Below are 19,725 nucleotides of genomic sequence, written 5' to 3'. Positions count from 1 at the left end.
TGATGCTGACAAACGAAGCCACCCCTCGTTTGGCTCTGATGCGCTGAATCCCGCTGGAAAGCGGGATCTGCTCTCCGGTTCCCACCGCGGGGCAGCTTGGCCGGAAGCAGACGCTTGCGCAAAGCACGGCACAGAGCAATGTGTGACATTGTTTATTCCTTCTCTCCCTTTTGCAGGATAAAATAACCTGTGACGATAAATAACAAGGGCTTAACAGGCGCATGGGACAGGGCCTTCAGCAGCGATTCCACTCGGCTGTGCCTCAGCAACAATTAAAAACTGCAAATTACAGCCAGCTGGAGCTGATTGCGAGGGCGGGCTGGGTTGGGGTGGGTGCTTTGCTCTGGGAGGTGACATTGGCTGGTTGCTCCTTACATTTACACTTTCTCTCCCATCAGAGTGGCGAGGCCTTGGGGAAGCCAAGGACTGTGCTGTGCTGGTGCCCGCTCCAGCGGAATGGTGGGATTTGGAAAGTCCGAATGAGCACGCGGAGCCAAGTGCGTTAGCTGCCTCGTCAAGGGAACCGCTCTGCGGTGCAGCCAGCTGAAAAGGTGGCAGTGCCAGCGCTGGTGCGCGATCCTTGAGTCGCGCATCTGCTGCAGCCCTGCGCGGAGAAGCGAGCGGCCGGTAAGTCCCACCCGCCTTCGAGGAGCGATTCCAGCCTTTCCGTGCTTTGGGAATCAGGGACGCGCGGCGGGTCCCGGCTTTGCGCATGGCTGAGTTTTACGGGTTAAGCTTTTTCCTGCTGTAATTTTGAGATTTCAGAGCTCACCCCTCACACTGAAGGTCCCCCCGGAGACCCTTTCACCCCTCTTTTCACCTCGTTTTGCCTTTGCCATCTTTCACCACTTCTCCCGCTCCCACCAAGCCACCAGTTGCCGCCTCTCATCACTGGGGACTGAATAACCGATTGCAATGTTGTCTCACAAAAGAAACATTTATTTATGAAAATCCCTTTGGACAGACTCGACGACCAGAGAGACACCGTTTTGGGGAGGAGGGCTGGACTTTTTCTCCGTAGAGATGCTACCGTGGGAAGAACTTCATGCAGAGCTCCTCTTAGCTGCCCCCCGCACCAAATCCCAAACCCCGTACGCGTATCACAGCCCATCTCGGCCCCTCGCTCCCCTCCTGGCCCCCGCCGTATCGCGTTGCATGGCATCAGGAGCCTTTGTGTCTGGGATGGAAAGTTTAAGGGCAGAGACACCCGAGAGTCATCGCTCATCCTCAGCTGCTCTTAGGACTCACTGTCTCTTCTCCGGATTGTCGCATTTCACTGGTGAATGTGGTTCAGCTTCCAGCACAGACGGTATTTTGGGTGGAAGAGCAATGGGAAAAGGGGCTATTTGTGTGTTAAATTTTGTGTTATAACCGGTCTATTAATTATTTACCTGGAGACAGGTTTTTTGGGGCAGGATGGTGTGTTCTGTAGCTTAGTAGTAGATTCCTGAAGCCTGAGAGGTGGAGTTTTTTTAAAAATTATTATTTTAATGGTAAGCAAAAGCTAGGAGCTCTGGGGCTGGGCACTTTGGTTGTGTGATCTCACAGGAAGGCCCTGGCTAGTACACAGCAAGCTAAAAAAAAAAACTCAGAGGAAATACACAGCAAATAGCGGCTACTCTGCCTCCATCCCACGCCACTCCCTGTTAGCACCAACCAGTGCCTGCGCCCCTCCAGGGCCAGCAAAATAAAAATAATAAGAAAGGTAAGTGGTGGGCGGGCAGGCTTTTGCGTGTCTACCGGCAGTCCCGTTATGAGCGCTACAAATGATGGGGATTGGTACCGGCTGCTTGGCTTTGACTTCCACGGTTGCAAAGCTGCCTAATTTCTCTGGCAAGCAGGCTCTTGCTGGTTTTTTTTTTTTTTTTTTCTTTTGAGCTGGTGGGAGATAAATGGTTACATGTGAAACGGGGTGTGAATGTTGTATTTTGGAGCAATCGAGCAGCCCTCGAGGTGAGGAGACAGGGATTTGCTGCTCCGTGGTCCTGCTGGGAGCTAGGTGGAAAGAGGAATTTGAGTGCTTCAGGAAGCAAGCCTGAGCTTATATCAGTCTCCTGGGGTTCAGGAGATGGCTTCAGGCTGGGGTTTGGGTTTCAGAGCTCCCTTCTGCGATGGTTTTGGCTTGGAGCGTGTTGCAGTTGGGCTTAGGCAGCTCCCTGTAACGATGGTGGGAGTTTTCTGTGTGTGCCTCCAAGGAGGAGATGTGAAGGGATGTTTGCAGGCCTGCTGAGTGATCCTCTCCAGATGCTATTATTTTGCATTTCAGAGAGCCAGGAAAGAGACAAAGAAGCTGTCTCGCTTTGCAATTGAATTTCTAATCAGAGATCTGCAAGCAAACCAGGGAAACAGGCTTAATAAAGCAGCAAAAGCCGCTGTGTTCCAGCTGACCAGTTTGAAAGGAGAGCTGGAAATAGTGTAGAGATCGGGCTCGCCATATGGTGAGGTGTCCCGTCCCCGAGCCTGGGCAGGGGTGTCTTGTTTTAGGCTTTTCAGTCTTCAAAAGAAGACTTCTCTGTGGCTTTTGTATGCACAGAGCATCCATGAAACCAGCTCCTGTTGCCTGATGCGTGTCCTGACCCAAACGTCCCATCTCGCGGGCTGGCCTAGATCCTAAGTGGGCAAAGAGCCTCATCCCTGTTCCTGCCTGCACAGATAAAATAATCTGGCACCTGGAGGGAGGCGAACCTGGCTTTGGGCACGTTGTATTCGTTCACACGGAACATTTTGATTTTCCTGCATCAGTCTCCATCTGCTGAATGTTCCCTTGACACGTTCCCATCAGCCTGGGCATCCCAGGCCGGCTCTGCCTGGGTCGTTGGCACTGTTTATAACAGGTGGGGGTTTTCCCCGCTTTATTTCAAGAAACAGTTTGCTACAAGATGCACAAGAAGCGTTTCAGGCTGTAAACTGTCAGCTGGAATTGAAGTCTCCGTGCGTGCCCTTGGGCTTATCCCGCGTTTCAAGCCGAGCGTTGCCTGTGAGAGGACGCTTGTCGTTTCTCTGCGCATCTCATGATCGCAGCATCCTTGGGGCATAAGACATGGAGGACAAAAGGGCAGCGTGGTTATATATACTTACATACACACAAATATATGTTTTTTTCTTTTTCTTTTTTTTTTTTTTTTCCCTAAATGCTGACTACGTAGGGTCACAACCTGACAACAAAATCTTGTACGTGGGGTGTGTGGAGCAGATCTCTGCCTGCCTTGCTCGGCTCTCTAGACCACTTTGAGATATTTGGTTTCATTTTAATTTTGAATTTGGATCGGCAGCTGGGAATAAATCGGAATTTGGCTCTGGTTTGTAGCACCTTCTCGTGTATTGGCAGCACAGCTCCTGGAAAAGTTTCCTAGCCCCAACGCTTGGGTTAAAACCCTTGGCAGTGCCTGTTCCTTCGATCACTGCTGCCTGGGGCTGGTGTGTTTTTGCAAAACCAGACCCCCAGGCAGGCTCACGCCGTTCCCCCTTCTCCGTGCCACAGGGCCGCGGAAGGCAGCTGCAAGGGAATCTGTCTTAAGGCGACAAGAATGGTGAGAAGTGGAAGTTTAAGCAGGAAAAAAATAGCGTATTCCAGCGTGCGTGTGAAGCACGCGGCAGTTTGTAACGTCACGTGGAAGTGGCTGGGAGAGCTGCTCCTCACTGGTGGCACTGGGCGGGATTTGGGGTAAAAATGGAGACGATTGTTCCTGTCAATCCGGTTTTGCAGCCATTTTGTTGCTGTTGGAGCCGTCTGTTTGCCGAGTCATTTAATTTCTGCTGGAGTCATGGCTTTAAATCTGTGTGTTTTCATCTCCAGAACCATTGTGGCTGGGAATTTATTAATGACTGGATATTCCAAGAGCCAGATTGGAGGCTGAGTAGTCAAAAAATTCCAAAAGCCATCTCTGCTCTGCTTCCGACATGGCTGTGTGCTCAGCAGGCTCTGGTGTTCGGCCGCTTTAAAACAAACCAGCCGCTTCCTTGCCCTGTGCCAGTCTGTCGTACATCTCTCCAGCGCTTCTCTCGTGCAGTGTATCCATTTTGGGAGGCTGATTTCTACACCAAAAGTGAGAGATCGGACCAGTCCATGCAACTGCCCCCCAAATGCCCCCAGACTTGGGGGTTTGTTTCCAGCAAGCCAAGTTTGCCTGCTTCTTATTTTTATTTACTTTTTTCCCCCACTTTGAGTGTGTGTTCATACACTTGCTGACCAAAGGAGCCCTTCATGTGAACAGGCCCAGTGAAAATTATCCATCATAACAGGACTAAAATATTAAGTATATCCATGTACATGCCATAAACTTAATGTTTTATGCAAAAGTCAGGAGGATGAAAAGAAAAAAGCTTCCCTGATTAAAACAAAATCCAGAGAGTGGAAGTGAATCATCTGAACTCTCCTCTGTGTAAAAATTGTCTGTAAATGTTTTGTCTCCCTTCAAACCTTGCATGCTGGCGAAACTTTGTTTTTCCGACACAATCCTACCACGCCCCATTCTGTGCAGTTCTCGGTGTTTCCCAGTTGTGAAAAACATTTCAGTTCGGTCAGTCTTGTCTTCTCCAGACCTCCTCAGGCTTCCAAAATCTATCCAAGAGGCACCGCCTTGGGCCTTTCAGGAGATCACAGTGATTGCTTTTGGCACGTACGGTTGATGAGCAGCGACTGAAGTCCGGCTGCGTTCAGAACTCCTTCTTGAGAGCCCCGTTTCGATGAGCCGCACTGTGGAGCGGCAACAGAAGACCGTGGCGCGGAGGGACGCACGTGCCGGAGATGAGTTGAGACTCTGCAGAAATGCCCGGATCTGGGTTGAAGCGCTGAGTGGCCGGTGGTGCCCTGTGGATGTACAGGCTCCTGAAGTTGGACACAGCTTTTTTTTTTTTGCTGCGTTTTGAATGGAATACCCCTCTGGATATTCCACCGAGAGTGACAGGGAGAATGAAATTAAAGGTGGGAAGAGGAAAGTGCGAGACTGGTTCATTGTCCTGTTGGGTGGGATGCACTGGGAGATCCCTGCTGTCTCACAGAGAGCAGGGAAGAGCCTGCCAATGTTGGATTTATGGTTTAGGAGAAAAAGCCAGCTCTGTCCCATTTCTGCGTCCTGTCCACCCGCCCAGCACGTGGTGGGTTGGACAGGCAGCAAGCAAGGAGGAGTGGAGCCAAACCTCCCTTGTGTTCAGGCACGAGCCTCGGTGGAGCATGGGAAACTAATCCAAAGCTTTTGCTCTCGGGCTCGTCCGAGGGTGGCGGGTGAGCGGCACAGCAAGAGATGGTAAAACAGCACGGAAGAAAGCCGGCACGTCGCAAACTGGGGTGATGACTCTGGGTCGATTGAGTGCCGGAGAATCCCGGTGAGGGAAAGGCGATGGTGGCACCCTTTTGAGGGGGCGATGGAGCTGCTTAGGTGAGCGTGTTGGAGTAGAAACTGAAGCTTTCGGAGACCGTTTTGGAGTCGCTGCGGGAGGAGCCGTTGGAAGTCATGTCTACGGAGAGACGCTTGGCCTTGCTGCTCTCCTCTAGCTCCTCTTCGGCCATGCCAACTGCCGAGGACACGGTGGTCTCTATCCGGCTGACCTTGTACATGCTGCTCTGGGTCTGCAGATACCTGGCTGACTTCATCTCCAGGCCCTCGTACTCACCAGCGCTGACGAATGGGCACCACCGAAATGCGTGTTTGAACCCCACACGAAACCTGGGGGGATGGAAGAGATGGGGAAAGGCAGGGGTGAGGGATGTGGAGATGGCGAAAGGACCTCGTTAGGAGTGGGAAGACAGAGCTAAGCACTACTGAACAACAACAACAACAACTGGTACTTTTCACTAGAGAGAGGAAAAAAACATTGATAAACTCCAGTTAGGAGCTGGGACTGTTTCAATACCTGCCCTCAAATCCCACAGGGGCTTTAGGGAAGACTTATTTAGGTGAGTGTTGTATCGTCCCTGCATCTGCTGGAAGAGGATGGGACAAAACCATCCTGGAAAAACTCTCAGTCCATACTCTCCTCTATCAGACTCCTCTGTGTCTCCCCCTGCTCCCGTCCCCGCTGCACCGAGATGCTGCTCAAAGTCACTGGAAACCCACCTGTCGTTGAGGCAGCAGTAGATGATGGGGTTGTACATGGTGGAGCTCATGGCCAGCCACATGATAGCCAGGTAGACCTGCTGGATAAACTTCTGCAGGTACCAGTCGGGGTTGAAATACTGCAGGGTGAAGTAGATGTGGTAGGGCAGCCAGCACAGTGCGAAGGTGCATACCACGATGATCATCATCTTCACTACCTGTGAGGAGAAGAGAGGGCAGGGAAGCAAAGTTATCCATTGAACACCTTACAGGTGGGGTGTCCCCTTACAGAAGGGGCCAGCTCTTTTTGCCTTGGAGACCTTTCCAACCGGAAACGTGTGGTCAACGCTTTGGTTAAACCATGCACGTTCATGGAGGACACATTTGGAGGATGCGCTCTGCTCCATTAGCAACAACCGTGCAAGAAGTCTTGACCTGTTTCCACCTCTAAAAAAGTATTTGTGGCTGTGAGTAGTTGGGAATGGGCATGAATTATGGCTCTGACTGCGCTCGGAGCTCCTTACCTTCCGCTTGGCTGAGACCTGCTCGTGGTAGCGGTTGGAGGAGTCGCCGGGTATCTCGCTTGCCCAGAGGGTGAGGCCGACCGCGGTGTAGGCACATCCTATCACCAGAAGCGGCAAGAAGTAGATCAGGATGGTCATGCAGAAGTGATACCTAGAAAATACGATAATCGTTGAGCGTGTCCTTGAACTATTTGTGGTGTTTGTTTTTTTTTTTTTTTTTTCTGGCAAACCAAGCTTGAAGGCAAAGTGCTTCACAGGGGCAAAGAGAATTTGGTAGAGTTCCTGCAGACGCGTTTCCTGCAGAGCTTGGACCGGGAAGGGCTCCCTGCTTTCGCCCCAGTCTTTTCCAAGCCTCTGCTGCCAGCCTTTGGCGTCCTACCATCCTCCTGGGATGGGAGACTGAGGCCGGTAAGGAATTGGTGTTACCTTCATGAGGCGAGGACGTCTTAGCTGGAGCGGCTCTGCTCTGTTTACGCCCCAAATTATCCTAGAGATAAACACTTGCTCTTATCCCACCTTTTCTTTGGCGGTCCTGCAGGAGCAATGTGGTTTTTGGACATCTAAAGGACGGGAATGTGAAGCTGAAGAAATCAAGGCTTCAGCGGGCCAAACGCTGGGGCTCGGATCCGAATTGCCTGGATCCTGGTTCACCATCGGTTTAGCTGGGCTCACGTGGCACAAGGCATAGACCCGGTCCCTAAAAACACAGCCTAAACCCTTGTCGTGGAGGTTTATTAAAACATTTTTGTGAATTCAGCGGCCGGGTCAGTTCTTCGGGCTCTGGAAAGGGCAGGATCTTTGTGTCTGTTTGTAACAATGACAAGGAAGTTCAAAATCGTGTGAGGGGGTCTGGATTAAACTGTTAGCGCGGGCTTGAGGCTGTGTGGTCGTGGAGCCGTGGCAGGTTGCAATAGCCACTGGGATTGTGGTGGCGTTAAATAGTAGCTGGTTTAAAAAGGAAAAAAAAAAACGAATGCTGTTTTTAACAAACAGGATGGGGACGGACAGTTTGACCTTGCGGGTTCCTTCCTACCATCAGAGCTTGCAGAAACCTCTCTCCGCTGCAGAAAGGTGACAACAGCGGTACAGAAGCACCTCTGGCTTGCACGGTGCCGGCTCACAAAGCGTCATACGTGCCGCCGGGTCGAGGTGATTTTCTTCCAACAGCTTTAGGGTCTTTGCATTAATTTTTGGGATGCGTGCCCGACTCGAATGCAAGGTGCTGCACCTATTCCAGGCAGTTCAGGCCCTGTAGCCACGCTCCGCTCTCGTGTTCGCTCGTCCTCCCGGCAGCTTTGATTGAATAATATCTCCAAAGCGTAACGAATGGGGCAGGCTCGTGCCTGGTGCAACTCCCGCAGGGAACGGGGTTGGCCCCGCACCCGCGCTGCCACGCCGTCTCCTCCTTGTTTTGTACCTGCAATCTCATTTGGCCTCCTCTTTGCCCAGCGCTAATCGCATTTGAGCTGGGTTTTGGAGGGCTGTTTTCCATTTTGCTAATTAAAGAGGCGTCTCCGTGGCTCCGCGATGAAGATTTTGTTGTGGTTCCCATTTCGTGCAGGGTCTTCAACGAGCTGCAAACAGCTGAGTGCCGTGCAGAAGTGCCCCAGAGGAGCTGTTAGATAACGCAAGCAGGACAGACCCTTATTCTGTTATTCTTCTACAAGAATTGCAGGATCACAGCACTTAGGGAAGCCTGGGTTTTGTAATTTAAAAGTCTTTGGTGTGGGGATTTAGGGTTTTGTATAAGATGGAGGGGCTTGTAGGAGTTACACCACCTCGCGAAGTCCAGGAGGTTGCTGCGGGCTGTTATCTCCCAGAGGAGCCGGCGAATGGGTCAGCTTTTCCCCTTAACAAAGTGAAATGGCAGCTAATGAAATTGGGATAGATCAGATATCTCTTTCGAAACCAAAAGCGGGAGAGGGAATCGGTGGTTAGCGCCGGCGAGGGGCCGTGGATCGAATCGAGCTGAGTCGCCGGCTCCTGGTGCAGGTGCAGCATCTCCCCCGCGCCGAGGTCTGTGTCCGCTTCCCCCCCTACGAGTGGGCTGAGAACACGCGGTTTTTCCGTTAAAAAAAACGACTCTCATGTTCACATCCCCATCTCTGGTACCCTCTGCGTGGCAGGGTTGTGCTTTCTGGGCTCCGTTTGCCGAGAGAAAGGACGCCCTTGTGTTGGGAAGTCCTCTATTTTCACTATTGACCAAAAAAAAAATTATTTTTCATCACGGCATTGCAAACAAGCCGGCACCTTCCTTAAATAACGGCACCAAGGCCACGCGAGCAGGGGAGGGCGTCTGACAGTGCCCCAGGCACCTGTCCCTGCAAAGTTATTTTGGGGCGGTAAAAACATCTCGGGCTCTGCGCTGCGCAAGTGGGTTCGCGATTTGGAGAGACGCTGCAGGATATTTTCAGTCCCCCCCCCCGTCTATTTGCGGTTTGGCTATTTAAAAGCTTCTGCTTAGCATCTGCTGCCCTGCTCTGTCTGCAGAGCCCCTGGCTCGCCGAAGAGCGCGGGGACGCTCCGGCTTTGAAGCGGCGCCCGGCTTCCAGCGGCAAATCATTCATAGCTTAATGGTGGCATTTTTCTCCTGAATTAGCTATTTGAAAAAGCGTACGGCTGAACGGCGAATGATCTGTCCAAGTCAGGCCCTGAGCTTGCACCGGTTGCTGCTTCAATCTCGGGGGGCTGCCTGAGCCAGCGGCGTTTCTTCACGCTGGTTGTATTTATCGCGGTGGCCCGGGATAATTAAGGTTGGAAAACACCTCTGGAGATCAGCTGGACGTATTTTAGTTCTTGCCGTACCTGCCTTGCAATAAGAAAATAATTTTTTTTTTTTTTTCCCCCTCCTCCTCTCTTTTTTCCTTAACTCATGACATTGAACTCGCCGCATGACTCGCAGGCTTCAAAGAGCAAACCACGGAGCACCGCTGTGCCGGCAGACCAGCGGGGTGGCCCGGACCCTTTGGAAATGCCAGGTTTAATTAGCCGGCACCGTAAGGGGAAGGAAGGAGATTCCTGCTGCGCCCTTCTAGCCCAGCGTTGCCTCCCAGCCTGGGCTGATGCCACGGAGCTTCTTTCTGTAGCTTGGTTTTTAAGCAGCCGAGTGAATTTTGGGGCATTTGGACTCGGTAAATCCCAAACTAGTGGGTTTTTTTGTTATTGCCTGGCCAAAATACCCCTGGTAAACCCCTGTTTACCTCTTGCAGGAATAACCCTCGCCCCAGGAAGCCTTTAGAGGTACAGGATGCAGGAAAAGTGCTGCGAAAACCAGAGCCGTACCTGCCTGTGTGAATAAGCCCCTGGGGGCAATGCAGACCCCATCCCCACAGCCAAAATATTGCGTCTCAGCGGTTTTCTGTGAGTTCTTCTCAAGGATGAGCATCTGAGAAGGCCAGGGAGCGTAGAAGAGCGTGGGGCAACCTTTGGATCGCGAGCAGCACTAAACTTACCTTAATTAACCTTAATGTGCCCCAGGATAACATGGCTGGAGATTTTCCTTCCATCAGCCACGCAGCACTGGCCCTCGCTAGGGTAGGGGGAGGATTTTCCCATCCCGAGGAGCTTTGAGCCATTCCCATCGTTCCTCGTTTCCTATTTTCTACTTTTTTTTTTTGAGATTTTTTTTTTTTTTTTTTCTGTACCCGTAGCTGAAAAAGCTCAACTCACGTTTTTCCGTACACGCTGTTGCTGTGCTCCGGCCACTCCACCAGACACACCAGCCGGCCCGGCAGCTCCTCCATCACCGAGTAGTATCCCTGGGGAAAAGCCAGCAGGAAAGCCAGGAGCCAGATGACGCCGATGACCACCTTGGTGGCGGTGGCCGAGAGCCGGGGCTGCAGCGGGTGGATGATAGCCATGTACCTGCCAGGTGGGGAAAGGAGAAATCAAAGCTGGAAAGTGCTGGCGTTGCAGCTTTTGGGGCTGGTTTTGGTCTCCCTTGTGTGGAGTTGTATTTTTGGCACCTCCTTAATGCCTCCTGGCAGCCCCTCGCTGCGCACGATGCAAACAGCATCGAATAATGGAGCCTTCCCCAGCCAACACTCTTAATTCTTTTGCAGCATCTTACCCTCGAGATTTGAACCCCATTTGAGATGCTCTTTGACTTTCAGCTGAAAACCACCTTCGCTAACGCCACCGGCAACCGGCTGCTTCTGCGGAGAACAATTTGTACAACGCCAGCCCCAATGCTGCCGTCTGGCAGCAGCTGCTTTGGCAGTGCCCGGTATTTCCGCACCCGCGCAAAATCCTATTGCTGTGAGATCACGGCGCCAAGTGTCACAGGAGGAGAACCAAAAATAAGAGCGCTGGGCCGGCGTGGGATGGGGGATCGGAGATGCCAGCCGTATCTGGCCGGCTCCTGGGCTCTTTGCCCCGAACATCAGCCGTCATATCTGGGAAGAGCTCCAGCGGCGATGAGGCAGATTGGATTTAGCCCTCTGCAGATCTGGTTTTGCAAAGCAGCCGGCAGCACTGGAATGATTAAGTGAGAACGTCGCAATTTTTTTTTAATTTTATTTCCCCCCCCCCGCTCCACATCAAGCTTCGGGAAGAGGAGAAGCATCGCATCGCTCTGCGTGTGTTATCGCCCGGGGCATTTGCAGCCTCCTCTATTTCTTCCTTCATCCCTTCTCCTTCCAGAGAATGAAGAGTTTTTCCTTTTAATTTTTTCCTAGATGGAAAATACTCCCCATGTTGCATTTTTTGGTGGCCACTTGCAGGGGCGTAGGGATTAGTATACAAATATGCAGGAGGTGCTGCCTCTGCCCCAGGGTACCAAACCGTATCAGCTTTGTGCAGCTGAAATTCCGCCTGATCCGTCTGATAATTATCCCTGGGAAATCTGTTTGGTGCTTGAAGGAGCCGAGGCAGTGGGGGTTAGCGCTGCTCTGGTGCAGCGGCCGGCGATCCACCGATGTCTCCTGGTTTCTGCATCCGCGTTTCTCATTTTCTCGTCGTCGGATTGCGATCGGCTTCCTGGGACCCCACGAGGACTCGTCTCCTTCTTCCTCCTCATCCTTCAATGGCTGGCATTGGCCGAGCCCCTCGTTAGCGGGTTTGCCGAGACCTTTCCAACCGCCATCGGCTTGTCTGCAACGTGGTGGAAAGGAGATGGCAGAATTCATCCGCAGGGACGGGGTCCGGGAGGCAGGAGGGAGCAAGCTGGCGGCGCTTTGGGGAAACCTGCCCCCAGATCCCATTTTTCGGCAGCGATTCCCAAACCATCAGTCCCGAGTGACCTCTGAAGTGTTCCCTTGGGGATGCTCTGGGTCCAGCCGCCCCTCAGGATTAAAAATGGGAATAATAACGGTTTTCCTAGACAGGGGTTCTGACAGGGAAGGAAAAAGGTAATGAAAAGGGTCTGGGCTGCCTGCAGGAGCTGGCGTTACAGACCGTAAAAATGCTGGAGATCGATGGGAACGTACAAACATCCTGAAAATAATTAGACCATTATTTCATATTAAAATATCATGTAATTCTATAATAATTGTACCACTAAGCAGAAAATTGTCCTAACATTTTAATAACTGCTTCGTTTTTTTTTCTTTTTTTCTTTCTCTCCTTTTTTTTTTTTTTCTTCTCCTCTGCTTGACAAGAACATTTGATGCAAAATCAGACCAGGGAGAGAGGAGGAGCGGTGTTTGTGGTTTTGTGGCTGCCTTAGCTCGGATGACAGCCACCGTCTTGCTCATACTGGGATGGAAAAGCATCAGTACTGGGAGCAAAGCAGCTGCTTTTCCCTTCTTCCAGTCCGTTGTGCTCTCATAACTCTCATTTCAGACCAGTCGGCCTCTCTGTATTTCTCTACCCAGTAGGTTTGTGTGTTCCTGTCTTTGAATTTTTCCTTTTTGGGTTTGTTTTTATTTTTTTGGCCGCCACTGGATCTTTTTTTGCACCCAGAACGCAGGTCCCAACTGCAATTCTGCTCAGTTTTGAGCCAAACCTTCCCCCGTGCTGTGTTTTTACGGTGGGGTTTTGGGATAACCTATGATCAAACCTCCTGCGCAAGCGAATGCAAGGCAGAAAAGCGACCCCGAGCTGTGGGTACCTCCATGTCATCTTCTCCCCTCCACGTCGCTTCGATCTCGCGGGCGAGGCTGCGGTAGGTGCTGCAGCCAACCCTCCATCGATCACTTCTTAGCAGGGAAGAAAAATAACGTGTCAGTCATGACTCTGCCTTTCAGCAAAAACCCCGTGCCGATCTATTTTTTTTTTTTATTAATACGAAGAAGTTTGCATTCAAACAGAAATACAAAATGCGGGCGGTTGGCCCCGCGTAGGGTTTTGCAGCGCTGGAGACAGAAGGCATCGATCAGAGCTTAAGTGCCGGGAAGTCGCTGCCCTCCTCGGCTCGGTCACGCAGGTCCCGGCCGCGCCGGCGAGAAGCGGGCTCTCAAAAGCAAAGCTAATGAGTTTATTAGCTCGTATTTCTCCTGGCAAAGTGCCTCTGTGGCCCCGCTCTGCCCATCTCCCTATGATGTGGTATCCTATTAGAGAGATTTATTTTTTTTCTGTGCCGTGCAAGAGGGCAGTTTTCCTATCTATAAAAAACCTGAGCATTGCGGTTTGCTAGCCACGGTCGTTCGCGGGAGGTGAGGGAGAGGAGCATGTCCCTCTGTAAGCATCCTGCCCTCGCTGTGACAAACCACCCTGGGGTCTTCAAGTCCTAATTTTTCGCAGGGAATTGGCTCTCTGTTGAGGATTTAAGGGCAGATTTCCTGCGGCAGGGAAAGGTTTAGTTCCCCGTGCAGGCAGCGCATGGGGGTAGCACCGGGAACGGGGCCGTTTGCCTGCAGAAGATGTTGGGTTGGGAAAGCTTGATGATACCTCTTCCTAAAAATAAAATTATCTGCAGTTGCTTTCTTTTCAGATGGCAGCACCGCGTTCCAGCGCAACCCAGTTCTGCAAGCTCAGGGTTGCCCAGCCCCTTGTGGGACAGACCCTATGCCCGCCCAGCTGCCTTTTCCTTGCGCCTTTCCCCCCACGTGTAACGTTTTAAATCTACCGTGTTTAACGGGCTTGGCACTGACGCGCGCAACTTTACACCAGACGCTGTCCGATGACGTCGGTAATGCCGTTTGCCGGTGTTTAAATATTTTATTGTGTTTTGAAGGGGCGTTACTATGACGATAGAATGGCATTTGAGTCGAATGCTGTACCAGGGCAGGTCTGAGAGGATCGGTTATTAAATAGATACTGCATCCAAGGCAGCGTAGCCATCTATAAATTGCATCTGGAAATCTGGAGCTTGCGCGGATAACTCACATTACACCGTTGTTTCCACCCTCGTGGAGATGAGATTCATGTAACAGCAAAAATTTATGAAGCCTCTTTCATCCCAGACTTTCCTTATCTGCTTCAGTAAGTAATAAGGATACGACAGATAAGAGGAACCAAGAAGAGCTTGCGCTGTGTCTTTTATTGCACGGCGCTTTCCCATCCTGAGCAAAGAGGGGTTTAGTGCCGTCAGTCCTGGGGAGTTTGCACCCAGGTCAGAGCAGGTGGTCTGGGCTGAGGTGGGTCAGATACCTCCAGCACGGCTCTGGGTCCTTCCTACCCAAGAGACGAAACGAAAAACCTGCCTTTTTGCTTTCCGCAAAGGATCGTGTTGCAACGGTGTGGGTGCAAAAACACCGTCCCTCAAGCAGGTTTGCAGAGCGCAGCGGGGCCTCGTTGCGCTGGCCCCAGATACCTCGTGTCTGGACGACGTCTGAGGAGCCTGAGCCCCGCGTGCTTGAAACGCAACGCTGCGACAAAGGCACCGCAAGCAGCTGCTTCCTCCTGTTTATTGCGTCAATGTAAAACAGCGAGCGCCCAAACTGAGGGATGGATCTGCCCTGAGACCCGAGCGATGCTCAACGCGGGGCAAAGCGTCTTCATCGAGCAGGAGGCTGCAGGTTTGCTCACCGGCGTTTTCCCTGGCACGGCATCTTTCCTTTTTGAACGCAGGGCGGAATTTCCTTCAAGAACAAGAACATCCCTCTGCTTTCTGACCCCAGCTGGGAAATCAACGCTTCCAGCCGGCTCTGTGCTGGGTATCCAGCCGCTTCATTGGGTTTTTTGCTGCATTTGGTGATGCTTGATTTTTGGGGATTGCAAAAAGCTGCTTCGGTGATCGCTAGCTGCGGCGCAGGCAATGCCGCCGGGTGGCCGGTGCAGGGGATGTGGCTCCTTTCGCTTCCCCCTTGCTGTTCCATTTTCCAAATGATGTGCTGGCAGAGCTGGGTGCAGAGCAAAATCCTGCCCTGCAAAGCCCAGAAGTCCATTAAGTCAAGATTAAAAAAAAAAAAAAACCCAACCAAAACCCAAGCTAGTGCTGTATTAGGGTGTAAATGACAAATTAATCTGTCTGTGCGCTGATGTAATTGTCCTCTCCGGAGGGTTTCTTTCTGCAGTAATCACCGCTCGGAGAAGGCACGGGGTCGCTGAGCTGGTGAATATGTTCCTGATATTCAGCTGCTTCGTCCGACCCGGGAGTTCAAGCTTGCAAGCAGTAAATAATTTTCCGAGCTGGTTTTTCTGTTGCAAATAATACGGGGCTGGGGAGATATTACAGGGTCTCGGCTGCAGACCAGCAATTTTCGGAGCGTCAGTGGTGAGTGAAGGTTCACGGATTTGATGTTTCTTCTGCAGCTCCTGCTGGCAAATTGATGGATCTTAAGACACGGAATATAATTGGATAACCCATCAGGAAATAAAAAGGGAATATAAAGAAGATCCCAGTTGGATCGTGCTGCTGCGGCAGTGTTGGCGCTGGTGGAGGGCGGAGAGGGGATTCTTTTAATGAGCAAAAGCGACAAGTTGGTGTAGGAGTTGCAGGAGATTAGTCCCACCGTATGTTGCTTGTATTCCTGCTTTAGAGCCGAGGACGCTTTGCAGAAAAAGGGAAATTGTTTTATATTAAATAGTCCAAGTGCCGCGCAGTCTGTCTTCACCTCGAGTTCACGGCAGGGCTTTCACCCTGCTCCTCAGCGTTTGTTCCCTCTGCGGTGCTTTCGGCTGAGCTCACTTAAAGTTTAGAGATCAGAGGTGATTTTTTTAATTCTGATTCTGAAAGTAATTCGGGATCTTCAGCTCCGGCTGCAGTCCCGGTTGTCTGGCATCCCGGAAACTCATTTCTCCGACCGAGGTTTGCTCACGGTACGGACGAGTGGTGCTGCTCAGAAATGAATCCAGAGAAAATGTCAACAGTTTCTCTAACGATGCACCGTCCCATGCATCACAGATATTGCAACGCAGGGATGTCCAGAGGTTTGTTGGTTTTTTTTTTTCCCCCCTCTAAGCGTGGCTGCAAATTAGCTTGGCCTCACCATGGGCGCTGCTGGGCTCTCCATTTTCCTGGAAGATCGGAAAAACCCCAGGACTTTCTGTCTCTGTCTTTCAAGAGAATTAGTTCACAAGAAGAGTTTGAAGCCAGAAGGGGATATGTGATGTGCTCTGGCACTGATACGCCTGAAAACGAAGGCCGTGGCGAATTTTTGAGTGCCAAAGCGAACCGTTGGCCCCTACCTCTGCAGGATGCTGAGAAGCAGCATCACGGCTTTTCCTGAGCAGACTTCACCAGCTCCCAGCCTTGACTCCTGCATTTCCTGCTATTGTTGCAGGATTCAGAATAACACTGTCTATAGGATTCACTTTTTTATTTATTTTTTTTTTTTTTTTAGAGTTTTCGTGCCCAGGCTGAAATAGGTCCTGGTGAAAGGATGGATGGTCCAGCTTCAGGCAAAAGCCTTTTTTTTCTTGCATGAACCTGTGGTGGGTTCTGCAAAAAAAGCCATTGGGATGATCAAACCCGCTTCCCTACTTGTTCTCCCAGTGACTCCTACGGCTGTGCCGAGGCTTTCCAAGGCGGTTTCGTATCCTCCGGTGAGGACATTCTGGAAATTGCTTGCAGAAGGCACGAGTGGAGATGATTTAGGGCAGCAATCTGCAGGCTGACGTTCCTCCGAGCCTTCAGACTCCGTACGCAGCCGCTCTGCTGGACGGCTTAATGCACTTTGGGAACGCGAGGCACGTTCAATTCTGCTTTCCTGGCTTTTGGTGGAATTCAGAACTGCAGTCCTGTTTGATTTCAGGTACGTCCCGGCTGGGAACGTAACCCGTTCTGCTGAGCCCACCGGGCTCTGCTGCTCCGAATTCAGGGACTTGCTTTGCTTGTTCCCACACAGCTTTTTGCTGCTTGCCAGGGCAAATTCTTCCCTTTCAGGTTCCTGGAACGAGTTCCTGCATTTCATATATTTAAGGTACTATTGTCAGGTCTCAACCACGGGAAAACAAGCAGTTTTCCAGTGCCTGGAGATGTTGTTGCATGCTGCTTGCCTGGAGGGGCAGAGGATGAGCTTTGCTGCCTTTGCCTTCCCGATTTCCCACCTCGCTGGAAATTTGGGCTGAGAAATGCAGCAGGTAGCTCTGTGCAGGAGGTGTTGGCAGCTTCTTTTGAGTCCTTCTCGGTAGGCGAGCCGAGCCTGCATGCACAGGTTTTGCAGCCCAGCCATGGGAAAACCGAGGCTCCGTTAAGGGTTTGCAGATGCAAGAAAAGCAAACTGGAAATGCCAATTCCCCCCAAAATTCAGCGCCAGGCTCCTAGACCTGTGTTGCTCCCCGTTTTGTACATGCTGCTCCAGCTTCCCGTGGCAGATTTCCTTTTCTGGTTATTCCAGGGTGTGGACTGAAGGCTAAAAACCGAAGTATTTAACAACAACACAGAAATAATCTCTCTAATTCATCCTAACCTGAAAGGGGCTGTGCCAGTTCATCCCCAAAATGCAGATGCTCCTGGAACAGAGCCAGCAACAGCATCGGGTAAGAGCAGAGCCACGCTGGTAGTATTCCTCCTTTTATTTCTTATTGCCTTAATTCTCCTTACGTCTCTGATACGAGAGCTTGGCTAAGTCTCATTTATTCAGAGGAGAGCGTCTTGGAGCAACTCCAGAGCGCAACAAAACCTGAGCCTGTTTTTAACGACTAGAGAGCATCATCCACTCAAGCTCCGACTCCCGAGCTGTCAGCGCGTGAGTTGTGGCAGCACTCTAAATTCTCGTAGCGAAATATCCCTGCCAGTTTGTGCAGCACTTAGACATCAGCTCAAAATGTGCTGGCATACGGCGCTGCAGCTCTCCTCCCCCACCCCGCTCTGCCTGGGTCCCCAGCCAAAATGTCTATTATTCCCCGGGCAGAAGGGCCAAAAAGAGGCGTTGCAGAGCCGAGCTGTCTTTGGGAAATATGTCGCGTTGGAAAAAAAAAAATCTGTTGCGCTTGAAACGCCGGTACGCGAGAGGGGAAAATTGCAAAGCTGTTTGAGAGGCTTGATTTATCTCTGGCACTGGTGTGAAAATGCCATCAAATAAAAGATTTCGTGGAGGGGGAGAGAAGAGAGTGGAGCTGCGTGCTGGAGGTACTGGGCGCGTGGCTATTTTGTGTCCATCGACCCTGGCTTGTCCCTCTGCGGTCGAAGAGGCGTCGCCACCCGTGCCGTCGCACCCCGCCACACACTGCGTGAACTTTTGATCGTGGCAAAACGCAAGTGGGATCTCGCTCTGCCGGTGGTCCCCAGTCATCGGGCAGCGCTGGCAGAAACCAGGCAGGGAAAAAACCTGGGTTTTTTTGGCTGCAGCCAAATCGGTGAAATCCCCGGCACCTACCTCTCTGCCTCAGCCTCCGCTAATAAAATCAAGGTGGGTTTGCTTGGGGGGACACGCTGGCACACAACGTGACCACACGTTTGCTAAGTCAAGATGCCTTTCCCGAGCCTGAGCTTCTCTCTGAAGCTCCTCAGAGGGTTCCCAACCCCGATCGAGCAGTGTGAAACAGCTCCTGCAGCGCAGCAGAGGCGCGTCCGACACAGGCGTGTGTTTTATATCATGAGGTGATGCCATTTTGTGCTAAATATCGAGTTTGCTTTTAAATTAGGAGGTTGGAGAAGGCACGGACGGCTCTGCATGGCAGCTGGGAAGGGAGGGGACAGCGCGACTCCAAACGCACACCCGAGACATGCTCCCGACGCGCACGGGCATTACAAAGCCTGTTCTCGAGTTCCTTTCACAGAACTGACAAAGGATTCCCAAAGCCACCTGCAACCGGGGCGGGGAGAGGGATTATTTCCAGCCTGCTTTTACCCAAACAAGCTTTTATTTAATTGCAGTGTTCTCCCGTGACCGGAGATGAGACTGAGCTGAGCAGAGCACCCAGGCAGAGGCAGATCTGGGTGCCAGGGAGAGTTTGGGGTTTTCTGCTCGGAACTCACCTGTCCAGGGCGATGGCCGTCATGGAGTAGATGCTGGCGAAGACGGCGGCGATGGGGAAGAAGTTGTGAAACTTGCAGTAGAGCAGCCCGTAGTACCACTCGTTGTGGATGGCGTAGGTGAAGTTCACCACCGTGTTGAAGGCGGACATGGAGGCTTCGGCGAAAGCCAGGTTCACCAAGAAGTAGTTGGTGACGGTGCGCATCCTCTTGTGAGCCAGGATGATCCACATCACCACCACGTTCCCCACCACCGACACCACCACGATGAGGGCGTAGGCCACGGCCCACAGGGCCACCTGCCACGGGGGCTGCACAAACTGGTTGGAGAAGGACTCGTTCAGGGAGGCGTTGAGTAGCCACTGGTGCTCCAGCTCCGCTTCCAGCGGCAGAGCGTTATCCATGGCGCAGCCAGACCAGGCACCGGGATGCTTTGGGGTGCAGGTCCCTCCTGCTTTAGGGTGCAGCCATTTTGGGGTGCATGGCTGGTTCAGGGCACGGGTACCTCCCAGTTTGGGGGACAGCTGGTTTGGGGTGCGCAGCTGGTTCAGGGCATAGGTGTCTCTTGGTTCAGGGTGCAGTCATTTCGGGGTGCAGGTCCCTCCTGCCTCTGGGTGCAGCTGGAGCAGGGTGTCCAGCCACGTTAAGGCATGCTGTTGCTTTGGGGCGCGGGTCCCTTCTGGTTGGGGCACAGATGGACTGGGATGCACGGCTGGTTTTGGGGCATGGGTCCCTCCAGGCTTGGCTGCAGCTGCACTGGGGCGCAGATTCCTCGCGGTTCACGGCACAGCCAGTTTGGGATGCGGGTCCCTGCTGGTTCAGGACTGGAGAGGGGTGCGGGTCCTTCCCAGTTTGGGACCAGAGCAGGCTGCGGGTCAGTCCTGGTTTGGGTGCAGGCGGTTCAGGATGCGAGTCCCTCGTGGTT

At 52.1% G+C, this 19,725-nt stretch overlaps 1 protein-coding gene across 1 annotated transcript; it reads right to left on the bottom strand.

Annotated features, from left to right (window-relative positions):
- Nucleotides 1–5,300: 5,300 nt before the first annotated feature.
- On the bottom strand, nt 5,301–19,204 carry TACR1 (tachykinin receptor 1). Its single transcript, XM_010123081.2, has 5 exons — nt 18,804–19,204; nt 10,229–10,423; nt 6,560–6,710; nt 6,057–6,253; nt 5,301–5,666 (listed from the first exon to the last, which is right to left on the bottom strand). Exons 1-5 carry the CDS (start codon nt 19,202–19,204, stop codon nt 5,375–5,377), a joined length of 1,236 nt encoding a protein of 411 aa, XP_010121383.1. The 3' UTR covers nt 5,301–5,374.
- Between the last annotated feature and the right edge of the window lie 521 nt (nt 19,205–19,725).

Source organism: Chlamydotis macqueenii, chromosome 27, assembly GCF_036417535.1.
Source record: "Chlamydotis macqueenii isolate bChlMac1 chromosome 27, bChlMac1.mat, whole genome shotgun sequence".
In the NCBI taxonomy this organism is placed as follows: Eukaryota; Metazoa; Chordata; class Aves; order Otidiformes; family Otididae; genus Chlamydotis; species Chlamydotis macqueenii.
This window is presented reverse-complemented; position numbering and strand designations above follow the sequence as displayed.